This window comes from Cydia pomonella, chromosome 18 (genome assembly GCF_033807575.1).
Source record: "Cydia pomonella isolate Wapato2018A chromosome 18, ilCydPomo1, whole genome shotgun sequence".
Taxonomy (NCBI): Eukaryota; Metazoa; Arthropoda; class Insecta; order Lepidoptera; family Tortricidae; genus Cydia; species Cydia pomonella.
In genome coordinates, this window is record NC_084720.1 from 7,040,922 (window position 1) to 7,054,429 (window position 13,508).

Genomic DNA, 13,508 nt, shown 5'->3' on the forward strand with positions numbered 1-13,508 from the left:
CGACCGCCGAGTGGGAGAGAGCCTTTCGCCTCCAGAAACGAACTTTGCGAGTGATAGCGCGCGCTCCGCAAACCAGCTCTGCGAAACCACTCTTCAAGTCGCTGGGCATATTAACGCTGCCTTCACTCTTGATACTGCATATGGTAATTAACGGTGAGAGTCAGAATGGCTGGTGTTCCTAAATAAAATTAAATGAAAAGCATACCATATAATTGTACCTAATTTGTACTATTTAGTACCTCCGTTAAAAAAAATTGTACCACACGGTACACAAAGGTATCACCAAAAAACAGTACACCCGCCATCCTGACAGTCAGAATGGCGGGTGGACTGTTTTTTGGTGATAACTTTGTGTACCGTGAGGTACACGGAACGAGGCGGCCGGAACCGAAACTTTTGTAGACTTGTTAAAATCGTTGAAAAAATGTCATAAAACCGCATTTATACACATATAAAGACTGCGTCGACTGTCCAGTGGCGCCCTCATTAAGGGAAATTGTGTTTTCTGATAAACCAATTAATTTCTGTATATTCATATTGTTGTCCTACTTGTTCCCGAACTATTGGTCTTTGTCACATTTTAGTTTCATAGTACGAAGTACCATTTCGTAAGTTTCGGTCCGGCCGAAAGGTTAGGCCGTTTTTGGCCGAAATTGAACTACAGCCGAAACATGATTATTGGCCAAAACCGTAACAGAATCTTCGGTCGGACACTAGTTTTATATTAACGCTTTAAAAATCTGGTATATCATCATTCTCATATATCATGTTTGATCGAATTTGTGTCAACAAAGCACGGTGGGTTAAATGAGTTTATTTTTCAGAACGAAATTATGGCTCATTGGGGTGGCGTGAGTCCAGGCGGCGGAATGAAGGCAGGCAGGTTGACGAACTTAGCGAACGAAGGTAATTGGTTCAGTAAAACCAGGGTTAATAATTATTACGAGTAACAGATCTAGTTAGTACAGTTAAGGTATTAAATATCGGCACGGAAAAAGTGCCAAAAATATGTATACACGCCCTTATTGCCCATACATTAAGGTAGTGTGTACATATTTTTGGCACTTTGTCCGTATCGATATTTAATACCTTGACTGTACTAAAGATATATTTCCATGTCATGTTCAGGTACGGATCGACGCTCGGCTGGCCGTCGCGTCGCTCCAATAACAGTTCCTCCCGCCGCGATTCCGATCGCGACACACGCGACCCCCGTGACCCCCGCGAGCGCGACCCCCGCGACCCCCGCGACCCTCGCGAACCCCGCCGCCGCTCAAGGCGCGAAGATCCTCGCCAACGGCGTGACTATCGGTTCTCGAACGACTTCTCGCCGCGGGAGCGGACGAGTCCGTTCGACAATGACTTCGCGGAGCCCCCGCCCGCGAGGAAGAAGGCGCCTTATGCAAATCTGGAAGGAACGAGGTGAGTTATTATTATGTATGTCACGTGACAGTAAACTGGAATTATGGAATTTGAACCTTTTTACAGTAGTTTCAGGTGGTGGTGGCCGATTGGATGTGACATCCGATTTCTAATCCGGACGACGCGGTTTCAAACCCTGGCTCGTACCAATGAGTTTTTCGGAACTTACGTGCGGAATATCATTTGATATTTACGACTAACTTTTCGATGAAGGAAAACATCGTGAGGAAATTTGCATACATCCGCAAAGAAATTCAAAGATGTATGTAAAGTCCACAACCCGCATTGAGCCAGCGCGGGGACTACCCAGGACTACCGCTGAAACCCTTAGAGGAGGCCTGTGCCCAGCAGTGGGACGTATATAGGGATCAGGGGAGGAAGAGGACATTCCATATTTAAACGACAGCGCCAACGGTAGTGATTTCGTGAGCAATCTGGGGTGGACGCGCTATCTATTGTCGTAATATGTTATTTACTAACCAATCTTAGAACATTTCTGGTAAGACATGCCTTCATTTCTTCCAGATTTTTTGGTCAGTTCAATCCAAAGACGGAAAAATCGTTATCTTGTTTCGTCCGATGCCTCGTCAGTGGTTTTGAGTAACAAATTGTATAAAAGTTTTAAAAAGTAGTTCACATTCAGGTTCGCCTTCGAGTCGGAAGAGATCACCGCATCCCCCCTGTCGACGAGCAGCGCGCGGCACGAGGAGCCGGCGTCGCGCTTCCGCTTCGACTCGGACTCGGTGTCGCCGCGCTCCATGTTCGAGGACGACTTCACGCTGGCCGCGCCGCGCGCCCGCACCGCCTCCATCGCCGAGGAGGACGAGGACGTGCCTCCGTTACGGTTAGTTATCTATACGCATACTTACCTACGTTACTTTCAATTTAGCTGCTCAACTCGCATCGCCTCGGAAGAAATTACATATGTGTACGGTGGGAATCGTCGCGATGTCGTATGTACAGGCCCGTCGATAGAAAATATAAAAAAAAAGCGGCCAAGTGCGAGTCGGACTCGCCCATGAAGGGTTCCGTACCATTTATGACGTATAAAAAAAAACTACTTACTAGATCTCGTTCAAACCAATTTTCGGTGGAAGTTTGCATGGTAATGTATATCATATATTTTTTTTAGATTTATCATTCTGTTATTTTAGAAGTTACAGGGGGGGGGGGGACACATTTTTCCACTTTGGAAGTCTCTCGCGCAAACTATTCAGTTTAGAAAAAAAATATACTAAAAACCTAAATATCATTTTTGAAGACCTATCCATAGATACCCCACACGTATGGGTTTGATGAAAAAAGATTTTTTGAGTTTCAGTTCTAAGTATGGGGAACCCCCAAAATTTATTGCTTTTTTTCTATTTTTGTGTAAAAATCTTAATGCGGTTCATAGAATACATCTACTTACCAAGTTTGAACAGTATAGCTCTTATAGTTTCGGAAAAAAGTGACTGTGACATAATCGGACAGACAGATAATTTGAATAAGGGTTCCGTTTTTTGCCATTTGGCTACGGAACCCTAAAAAGCCCGGCAGTTAGAAGGTTTTTGACATTTTGATGAAAATAGCTATGACGGGGTCTGAAAATTGAAAAGTAAAGGTAAAAATGTATTTTATTTACATATCCTGAGACTCTTGAGGGGTATCTTTCATTAGGATCTTGAGTAGTCTGTGACCTTCATCGTTGCATTAAAAATATGCACGTACTTGAGGATTTGAAACGTCTCTACAGGTGGTATACCATCTGTCAAATATCTTGGTCCAATGTGTATTTGCATGTCGCATTTTGCTTAGTGAGAGAGCGAGACGCAATGCACATTAGACCAAGATATTGGACAACTGGAATACACTAAAATAGCATTCAGTCATCATTTGAAAAACGGGCGCGATGTGGAAGTTTTGCTCTAGATACTTTAATTGCTAATAAATAAAAGAGAAGAAATATATTATTTCGTTTACTTTCAGGCCCAAGCCCCAACCGACGCACAGGGACATAAAAAAATCGGAATCCGTCAATATCTTCTCGCGCGAGTCCGACCCGTTCGAGAGCGACGACTTCTTCGCCTGCACCGGCTCCGCCCGCGCCGCGCGCCGCGAGAACTGGCCCGGCGACTTCCAGGGGTTCAATGCGTGAGGCCGAGTCCGCTTCGTCGCGGGACCGTACACAGAGTAGGCCACTCTGGGAGGACGGCTTGTATGTCTATGGTGTGACAGACGACGTAGTCTTGCTACGCTTTAACGTGTGGCTATAGAGTGTGACGGATCCGACCGCGCTGCGCGCCGCGGGAACTGGCCCAATGACTTCCAGGGATTTAAAGCGTGAGGCCGAGTACTTGTTTCTAAGGCTAACTAGTCGGACGATTTGTCTATGGTGTGACATATAGCGTTACTGAAGTGAAGACTTGTTATTCAAGACAGGTGTTACGGACACCCGTCTGGACCCGGTGGCCTAGGGGACTTCCAAGGATTCAACGCGTGAGACTGGGTTGGCTTCGTTGTATGACCGCAGAATAGTGAACTCAGAGTACAGCCTATATATCTATGGTGGACGTTTTTGAAGAATAGTGCTCCGCTCCGTCCTGTGGACTCGGGGAGTGCAGCCTATACGCCTACTCAAGTGACCATGGACGAAATACTGGTCTTGCACAACCCTACGGTCACCATACACAGCTGAATTCAGAGCTTTATTGTCTATTATTATTGTGTACTAACAGAATTCCTGTATCATAGAAAATTGGATCTGAAATAGGTCAGTTTCATGGGGCAGATTTATGTGACCATAGGTATAAGATCAGTGAAAATTCGGCTCTGAATTTAGATGCGTCTGTGGTGGCTATTATAAATGTGTATGGTGTGACGAAACAGCGTTTGAGGACCGAATAGTGAAAAGTCTTGCCATATACCTAAGGATCTCACCTTAATAGTGTTTTATGTTTAAATTAATCATAGATAATTTGAATATAAGAAATGTGATCGTACATCATCAATGATATTGTAATCGACATATTGTTTCATAATTGTGCAAATAGAAACACCAATTCCAAGCTTTTCTACAATAATATTTTGAAACAGGAATCGAAGGCTAAAACACCGTATCTCTTATATTCAAATATCTATGAAATTTCCCTACAATGTTTCATCCTTAAATAGTGAGAAGCGTTACTTCTCCGTCTGAATTAGGCCTTAGTGTAAGTACTATTTATACCTAACTATAAATTATAGGCTATGCACCCATTGACCATTTGTCATCCTAGTAATATTAGGGGAATTTCAAAAGAGTGACCGAAATCTCCCTCGCAATTTTTTCTTAACTAATTATATTTTCGATATAGATAGAGGGCAAAAGTGTATTTTTTCATACGTGTTATAGATGTTCGTTTCGTATGAATGACGCATAAAGTAGTGCAAAATATTGTAGCCATACAGCGCCATCTACATTAGCACGATTGACTTTTTTAATAAACATTTAACGTTCGTAAAAGTTTCGGAAATTTCAGGATTTTCATTTCACAGGTAACAAAGGAAACTTTAATTATGAAAATGGACAATTTCGATTCCCACCCAAAAATATGAGAAGATTTCGAAATTTTTCCGTGTGGAATTTTCACAATTTTGGAAACATTTCGACGGCACATCAGTAAATGCTTACTTTAATGGAGTAAAAAAAAATGTTTTTCGAAAAAAACGGGCACTTTTTTGTAAATCCCCACAAGGCGTGTAGGTATGGGTTAGAGTGGGCTCAACGTACATGCCTGACGCAACCTGTGATATGTTCAAGCAACGCCCTTCTGCTTTGTTGATGCTTTCATAGTGCTGTAGTTACTATTAGGAACCTGAGTTTCGCAGCGCACATGGGATTCCAATAAGTCAAGACATTTTCATCAGTAAAGCACAGTCTACATAAAAACACTAGGCTGCAATTTAATGATGGAAATGCTTGTCAAGTACGCGAAAACTAAGCATAACGTCAAAAGATTCTAAGGCGGTCTATTCACTGGCGGTGCACCCGATATTGGCACCAGTTATTTATTTATTCGTATGGCAGTATGATTAATGATTATGTTCGTAAATATGTATACATTTTTTCACCTTATTGCAACGGATTAAGATGAAGAAATGTATACATATTTATGAACTCTACTGTACCTATAACACGGTCCTTTGGGATGTCTACTTTCTACTATTGTCAGGGTGGCCGTTGCACAAAGTCGATGGCTCCGTTTTGCCAAAGAGAATTTGAAATAGAGGTAGATTGTCAATTTTGTAGCCACAGTAAATTTACTGCCATCTTTCGACACATACACATGTGTTGGAAGATGGCAGTAAATTTATTGTGGCTACAAAGTTTTCTTTGACAATCCACCTCTATTTCAAATGCTCTTTGGGTTTGCTCTTACTTGACATTTTTAACGTGGACTTATACGTCGCAAAAGACCGTGAAAAAGGCTAATCAAAAGTAAAGGTTAGCGAGGAGTTTTATGAATCAGTAGCATAACTATTGTTTTGGGCACAAAAGCTTCGTATTTTATATTATTATAGCACGTTTGACCAATGGGATTTCAGATATTTCCGCTGCCTTCCAGCGATTTTTGTACGAATCAAGTATTAATATAATCAATTTATTTTAAGTAGAACTTGTTTGTAAGTATATAATTGTTACAGATGTAATGAGTACTGTTCCATTTTTATAGTAGACCCCGTTTTCTTTCACTGCAATGTGACGAGTTTACATGAGCATTTAATAATTGCTAAAAAGATCCTGTAGATACATTTATTTATATCATTTTTCTCGCTTTTGTATAGTTTTCATGGTCAAGAGATGAAAATTGGATCTGATATGGGTCCAAATGTAAGGATGTATAGTTTACCATTTAATATGATTTTTTAAGTATGTAAATGCATTTCTTACCAAATAACGATCATTCATTAAGTTTTGAACTGAAGAGAAAGATAAAAATAATAGTTGTAAAGTAACACTGTGAATCATTTCTGTGATATTTTATGTTGAATGTGATGCTTATTTATTTTTCTGTTTTTTATAAGTTTGACATGATTTTATATTCTAATGGACTGGCTTTATACAGACGCATTTTTATTTGTTAATTAATTTATTTGTTACTATACAGATGGATTAATAGACGTGCGAAACCATACAAGAATTCGTGCCAACAAAATCGTAGTTAAATTAAAAACAGCGTGGACGAACTTTTTTCTCACCTAAACAGGTAAATCTTATGGAAACGGTGTCCGAATACACTCACTGTTAATTGACGATTCGTAAACCTTATTGCAATACCATAAGGTTTACAAATGGATAGTTAAGAGAGTTCCAGTTGGTACATAAGCAGTGTCATTGGCGCCATCTAGTTAACTTCTACTTTGATGTCACAAACTATTTGTATTTGCACGTCTATAAGTTCTGTCGCCTGTAATATAATAAAAACCTAATCCATTCATATAGAACACCATATACCTACTGTTATGTATCTCCAACAACAATACTCGTAAATATTTTATAGCAGTCAATGATATTCATGTGAACTAAAATGTTACCTATACCTAGTATTTGCGAAGTCAGTTTTTATATAAATGTATTGTATTTTTTGTACATAAGGTAGTTAGATGAAATTAATTATGTGCAATTATTACCACCTTTACGGCGCAATACCAAAGGTATTTTATGTTCTGTAACTGTTGTGTAAAATATTTGGAGTTATTAAATTATAACATCATGAATGAACTATATTTTTATTTTATGCGATTTCCCACTCATAATATTTGGTAATATTTTAACCCCTGGACTCTCAATGTAGACCCCATTTGCTAGCCAAAATATGACCTTCCAGACCAGAATTGAATTTAATTGTCATTTCGGTGTTTGAGACACAATATCGCATCCCCGGGACTCTAGAGTGCTCTAGAGGTAACTTTGTTAATGTGGTACATGAATACCTGAGGTACAGTCGTTAAGACTTGTAGCTGGCCCTCAACGGCTTATCCTTTGTCTATTGTTAACTAAAAGGGCGCGTGCCACTACCTGCAAAAAAAAGGTCTACACTGGTTTTTTGAGCCTTGGACTAACCCGCGCTCAGGTGCCAATTAGAATTATACGACCCTTTTTAGGGTTCCGTAGCCAAATGGCAAAAAACGGAACCCTTATAGATTCGTCATGTCCGTCTGTCTGTCCGATTATTTAACAGGTAGTGGCACGCGCGGTTTTAGTTAACAATAGACAAAAGATTAGCCGCTTCGGGCTAGCTTCAAATCGAACGACTATAAGTGCGCGTTTTTTAGAGGGTTCCGTAGTCAACTAGGAACCTTTATAGTTTCGCCATGTCCGTCTGTCTGTCCGCCCGCGGCTTAGCTCCGTGATGATCGTTAGTGCTGGAAAGCTGCAATTTGGCTTAGATACATAAATCATGCATGGTGACGGAACGTTTTTTTTTGGGTACCGGTTTAAGCGTGGAGAGGCACATAGAGTTACTTTCGCATTTAAGGGTTTTGTCCTGAGTTACAAGTAACTGGTGCAAGTAGCTTGAGCCAAGCTTGAGCATATTGTGTACAGCCCACCATGCGCTACGTGCAAAAAATTTAGTTTTGAGATTGTGTTTTTGGAACGTATGTGGAACGCATCAATTTTCTGAACGTGCCCTAGTATTCAAATGAAATGTCAATGTCAAATTTGATTTGACTTGTGGTTTGGTTAGCAGCTGGCACATTTTGGTGGTTTTTGCTATTCATTGTAATTAATTTCCCTTTTATTGAATGAAATAACTTTTGATCCAACAAACATAATAAAGAGTATAATATATCCCAGATAATATAAATAGCAAAATGAGCGCCTGTACCGTGGAAGTTGTGAAAATACTAGGAAAATATCTCAACGTACCGGTTGGCACTGCTTGTTACAGTACGGAAAAGGTATTTTATTTAAATTGTTATCCTCTTTTAATTGCCAGGTACTTATATTCTGCACATTACTAATAGCCTCATTTCACCATTAAAGTTTTTCGCTCTATATTTCGACCATATATTTTAAGTTTGTGCCACGTGAAAATCCGTTGCATGAATGCGTAGGTACCATTACTTACGTTTCTTATTTTATGAATGTTTAGTAGCGTATGTATTTATTTGGCGGAGTTTACAGGTATTGACTGCGGTAATAAATAAGCAAAGTGTAGAAGGCTTTGCTACGATAATTATGCGTTTAGCGTCATTAAGCGGTGTACAAATGACGCAAGAACAAACCTTGCTATGCTACCAGTGGCTAGAACACATATCTATGTACGCCAACCAGGCGGCAGCTAACCCGGCATTTGCTAAGAGTTTCCTACAAGTGAGTAGAAGTACTTTGAGAAATATTTACTGTAATTAACCACCTTCATTAAGAACTGAATATATAGAACATAATGCAAGCATTGTGACATCTTTAATGTAATTCCATACATTATAATATTTATAATAAGTGTATGGTTGCAGATATCTATGCAGCAAACTGAAGTCATGCTATTTCAAGCTGTGAAATTATACCCCTTTGCAATCAAAATATAGCATGTTCATGTCAAAATCACTGGAATGCAATTAAATAAATAAATGGTTAATGTTTTCTTGGAAGGTGTCCTGTAGCACTGAATTCACTGAAAAGCAATTGCAAATATAATATCAATGTATATTTTTTTGCAGGATATTAATAAAGCTTTGCAAAGAAACACATATCTAACAGGACAATCATTAACCATAGCAGACGTGGCTGCCTACCATGTTTTATATCCTTTACTGGTAAGTATTGTTTATACATTTTGTAAGATTTTTATGTAAGTATTGTTAATAAAAATATACAATGCTAAATCATTTTAATCATTCAATGCCAAGAACATGTATGTGTGTTCATTTTGTATTGAAAATGGGGCGCTTGGCACTGAAAGTGTTAAGAAGCTTTTGATAACTTATTAACGTGAGTGATGTATTTGTTTTAATATTTACAACTAGAGAGATTTATGAACAACGCAAAATGTAGATGTATGTTTAGAATCTCACAGAAATCTCACATTTAATCTTGCACTAATTACCATACAAAATGTTTGCCAAGGGTGGTATTTCACCTGTCCAATTTCTTGATCCAATGTGTATTTGTGTCTCACATTTTGCCATTGTAGAATACCATGCTAAGGCAATTTAAATCTTATAGAATATTATCAGACAGAAATGCTACATTAATTTTTAAGAAACATTGAAATTCCATGGACATATTGGGCAGCACAAGGATAAAACTAAATTTGTATTTCCAGGAGCGCCTTTCCATCTCTGAAAGAGAGTCATTGCTGCACCTCTGCAGATGGTCAAAACATATTCAAGCTCAACCGAAAGTGTGTGTCAACCGACCTCCTCTACCATTAAACACCCTGACCCTCACTACATTAGCTCCAGCTGTGCATTAAACCATTGTAAGTGTGTAGCAAAGAGTTATTAATAGTAAAAGAGGTATGAAGTCAGAAAAAAATGTGCCTGGAATTTTACAACCAAAGTAGATGTCACTACAGCTACATGGATTATGTGTTATATGTGCTAACTTTGGTTGTCAAAATAATCTAGTGTTTGTTTCTTTTTCTGAGACTACAGCTCTTTTAAAATCAATAACTGATGTAAATTTTATTTGATACCTAGTGAAAGGATCTCTTGAGGAATAAAAGTATTTAAGAATTTGATTGACCTTGCATGTGAGTAATAATAATAAAATGTAAGTTTCAATTTAAAATAAATTATTTCTTGGATGAGGATTGTTATGTAAGTTTTCAATAGTTACATTTTATTTGAATACCTTATCAGTTCCCCATATTTCATGTAGTGAATACATTGCTGTAGCTATGCTTCTTATATTATTATTTTGTACTTTTACCTTAAGTTTAACAAGGAAGTATATGCTTTGTGTAAGTATAAGTATTGTATTTATGGTAACACATACTCTAGCTAATCATATAAAATATTTGAGCAAATATGTCTCTGCATCACTTGTTTTTCTGTACTGAGGAAAGAGATAAAAGTACCTAAATACTGGCATGGTTTGGTGAGAAATATTTTTGCCCTGATTTGTCTATAGGCCCCGTGCGCGTTGGAGGGTCTGCCACCTCATGACCTGAATCGTAAACTTTAACGCTAAATGCTTCTCAGCAGGTGCCCCCTATAGTTTCGGCACACTCTATGGTAGTGCCGTCTAGTGGCCTAAATCCAAAAGTTAATCATGCGAATATTGCTCACGCAAATAAACAGAGGGCTCCTCTGCTGCCCCCTACAGTTCACGAACGCTGCGTATAAGGTACTCTAGGGGATCATTGTCATCTTTCTCGCGTTGCGGCGTATGTTATGTCTCATGGCAGCCTGGAGTCCACTTGGTAAATAATCCAAAGAATTGCCATAAGCACTCATTTTTTATCCAGAGGAAAAACTAGGCCGAAAATGGTCCAGAAAGTTAGTCCGGTTTCCTCAAGTTGTTTTCCTTCACGAAAAGGAACCTTAAAAATGCCCTATTTCTAACTTTAGTAACGTGTGTTACCTATTTCAGACCGGGGCGCCTTTGAACATGGATGGGCTCCCGGACCCAGTATTTCCACATGAACTTAGAAATATGACGAAATTGAACTCCTCTCACTTCTTATATTTCCCAAATCCATTCTCGTACCCACGCTACCCGGTTATATTGTATTCGTAAATTAAATAAAACAACAATTGAGGTTCAGAATTTATTCTGATTTGCTTCTATGTCTACTGGTGACTTACAAAAATCTAAGATACATACATACAATAGTACCTATATATGTCATAATAAATATTAAATATCTTTATTGCACACTACAAAATGAAAAAATACCTACAGAGAACTAATTGGAGCCTAAGTAGAAAACAACAATAGGACTTATCGCTGAACAGCGTTCTCTTCGAGACAACCTTTAGATAGCGAAACTGCGAACATAGGTAATTAAGGCAGCCGTCATTGTTATAAGTTATAATGTGTTATTTGTCGAAAAAAGTGACACCAACATTCAAATAAGCTCTGTGATCATAGATATGTAAAAAAAATTGTAAGACTGAATACCTACCAGCAAATACTTACCTAAGATAACATTGTATACCCACCTATTCTGTTAACATAAATAACAAATTTCTACATTGAAATACATAATAATATAATTCTTTAAAACCTTCGACTTTGCCATAAGTTGTAGACATCGTCTATGGATCGGGTAAAATGGGAATATCCTGGAGATTTTTCAATAGTTATTTCTATAACTCAATTCATCTTATTTTCTCTCTACTGCCCGAAAGAAGATGAAAAGGTTAATATTAATCAGGCGATTAAAGAAACTTTCAAAGCTCAAGCTCTTTAGTGTTGTCCACTACTTAGTGCTGAAGCGTCAGTTTTTCTGTCTGCGAGCCGCAGCATCAGGCAACGCTCCAGTTTGTTGGAGTATGAGCAGCCGTTGTCTTCAGCTTCTGAAGGTTATTAATAAGGTAATAGTTATTTACGATACAAGTGAGAAAAATAGGAAATTCGTAACGAGTGGCGATAAATTAAAAAACGACCGAAGGGAGTGTTTTAATTCGACACGAGTTGCGAATTACCAATTCGCACATGTATCGTACAACGTTTTACAGCATATATGACCCTTTAAATTTTCGAAATAGTTACATAATGTGCTAATTTACGCACTAGTGCGGAAAGTAGCACCATATGTACTGTAAAGTCATTTTGTTGACTACGACTTTTATTTTTCCTTATAAAATAATTCAGCAAGCAATGTATCACTGCTTTAACTCAAAACGTCGCGTTTACAGACGCGACGTCACAACTGTCACAAGTGATAACGATGTACGAAATACATTGCCGATCAAACAAAAATCAAAAATGTATTATCTGGTGGCTAAGAATATTAAAAAAAAACCGGCCAAGAGCGAGTCGGACTCGCACAGGAAGGGTTCCGTACCATTATCTATAAAAATGGCCACCCATCCAAGTACTGACCCCGCCCGACGTTGCTCAACTTCGGTGATTGGATGAGAACCTCGAGATTGGAAATAAATATTTATTTTGTTCTGTTTTTAGTATTTGTTGTTATAGCGCCAACAGAAATACATAATCTGTAGAAATTTCAACTGGCCAACTATCACGGTTCATGAGATACAGCCTGGTGACTGACGGATGGACAGCGGAGTCTTAGTAATAGGGTCCCGTTTGACCCTTTGGGTACGGAACCCTAAAAACGGGTTGCACTCCGGGAGTGCCGGCAGAAGTGAAAACTTGAATATTAACGTTGTGCAAAATCGTTTATATAAGTTTGCGGTTATATCCAAAATATACACTGTATTGTAGTAGCAGTAAAAAACTTTATTGTACAAAAAAGAAACATAAAAAGGGAAAAACACACATCATTAGTACAAAGGCGTACTTATCCCTTTAAGGAACCTCTTAACTATCCCTATATCACTTTATCTTAGGGATTTACGCCTACAACTTGTTGCTCTGCATTACCTATACCTGAGATGTCTTTGTCTATGCGTCCATTTTAACGATCCTTTTAAGTCCTTCATCTACCTATTAGTATAAGAACCTTATAATCTCTGTTAGGTTGTGTCTAAAGTCAAGGAATTTTACGGTTTCCTTGCTGTACTCAACAGCAAAATTACTCTAAATGGCTTAACTTTTAAAAACCGTGACCTTACCTGACTGCAACTCCTGGAAGCACGCTCTGGTCTGGTCATGCAGCGCGGCACGAGACTGCTGGGACGTCACAGAACCCTGGATGCGTGTCCACAGCTCGCTCTCACGTGGGATACCTCTGGAGTCCACCTGCCACATAATTTAGGTTTTACCACTTATAGTTATGTCATATTGTTAACTGAGAATTCGTAAACCTTATTGCAAATCTATATGAGTGATGCTGATATCTAATTATAGTGAAACGAAGCTAAGAAGTAAATCTTGACAGTTATGAATTGACCCGTATACCGTATACATATATATAAGACACTAACGCCATCGGTTAAACGGTAGGTCTTACCTTCGTAAATATAACGGTCAATTCATAAGT

At 38.7% G+C, this 13,508-nt stretch overlaps 3 protein-coding genes across 8 annotated transcripts in view; 2 read left to right on the forward strand and 1 right to left on the reverse strand.

The window, feature by feature from the left end:
* Positions 1-7,165, forward strand: part of LOC133527995 (protein disabled) — a 44,097-nt gene extending 36,932 nt beyond the window's left edge. For all 5 annotated transcript variants that reach the window (XM_061865229.1, XM_061865230.1, XM_061865232.1 and 2 more), the window contains 4 exons: positions 825-906; positions 1,129-1,422; positions 2,066-2,266; positions 3,391-7,165. In XM_061865229.1, the coding sequence (XP_061721213.1) occupies positions 825-906; positions 1,129-1,422; positions 2,066-2,266; positions 3,391-3,559 (746 nt within the window). In that variant the 3' untranslated portion in view covers positions 3,560-7,165. The remainder of the gene's footprint in view (positions 1-824; positions 907-1,128; positions 1,423-2,065; positions 2,267-3,390) is intronic.
* The window catches only part of LOC133527996 (uncharacterized), a 37,233-nt gene that overhangs the window by 22,398 nt on the left and 1,327 nt on the right, over positions 1-13,508 (reverse strand). Inside the window, exons 3-4 of one of the 2 annotated variants that reach the window (XM_061865234.1) lie at positions 13,141-13,267; positions 11,149-11,913 (exon numbers count right to left, since the gene is read on the reverse strand). In XM_061865234.1, the coding sequence (XP_061721218.1) occupies positions 11,804-11,913; positions 13,141-13,267 (237 nt within the window). In that variant the 3' untranslated portion in view covers positions 11,149-11,803. Of the gene's footprint in view, positions 1-11,148; positions 11,914-13,140; positions 13,268-13,508 lie in introns of those variants that run through there. The other variant, XM_061865237.1, reaches the window with a different exon arrangement.
* On the forward strand, positions 8,097-11,161 carry LOC133527999 (uncharacterized). The gene is made up of 5 exons (XM_061865239.1): positions 8,097-8,346; positions 8,573-8,761; positions 9,109-9,204; positions 9,714-9,869; positions 10,985-11,161. The coding sequence occupies exons 1-4, from the start codon at positions 8,260-8,262 to the stop codon at positions 9,861-9,863; spliced, it is 522 nt and encodes a 173-aa protein (XP_061721223.1). The 5' UTR covers positions 8,097-8,259; the 3' UTR covers positions 9,864-9,869; positions 10,985-11,161.

What these genes read in the sequence shown, in the direction of transcription:
- LOC133527999 (XM_061865239.1), top strand. Translation starts at nt 8,260, where the DNA reads ATGAGCGCCTGTACCGTGGAAGTTGTGAAAATACTAGGAAAATATCTC. An exon ending in TTGCTAAGAGTTTCCTACAA is followed by an intron (nt 8,762 to 9,108) that starts GTGAGTAGAAGT and finishes ATTTTTTTGCAG; the next exon opens with GATATTAATAAAGCTTTGCA. An exon ending in ATGTTTTATATCCTTTACTG is followed by an intron (nt 9,205 to 9,713) that starts GTAAGTATTGTT and finishes TTGTATTTCCAG; the next exon opens with GAGCGCCTTTCCATCTCTGA.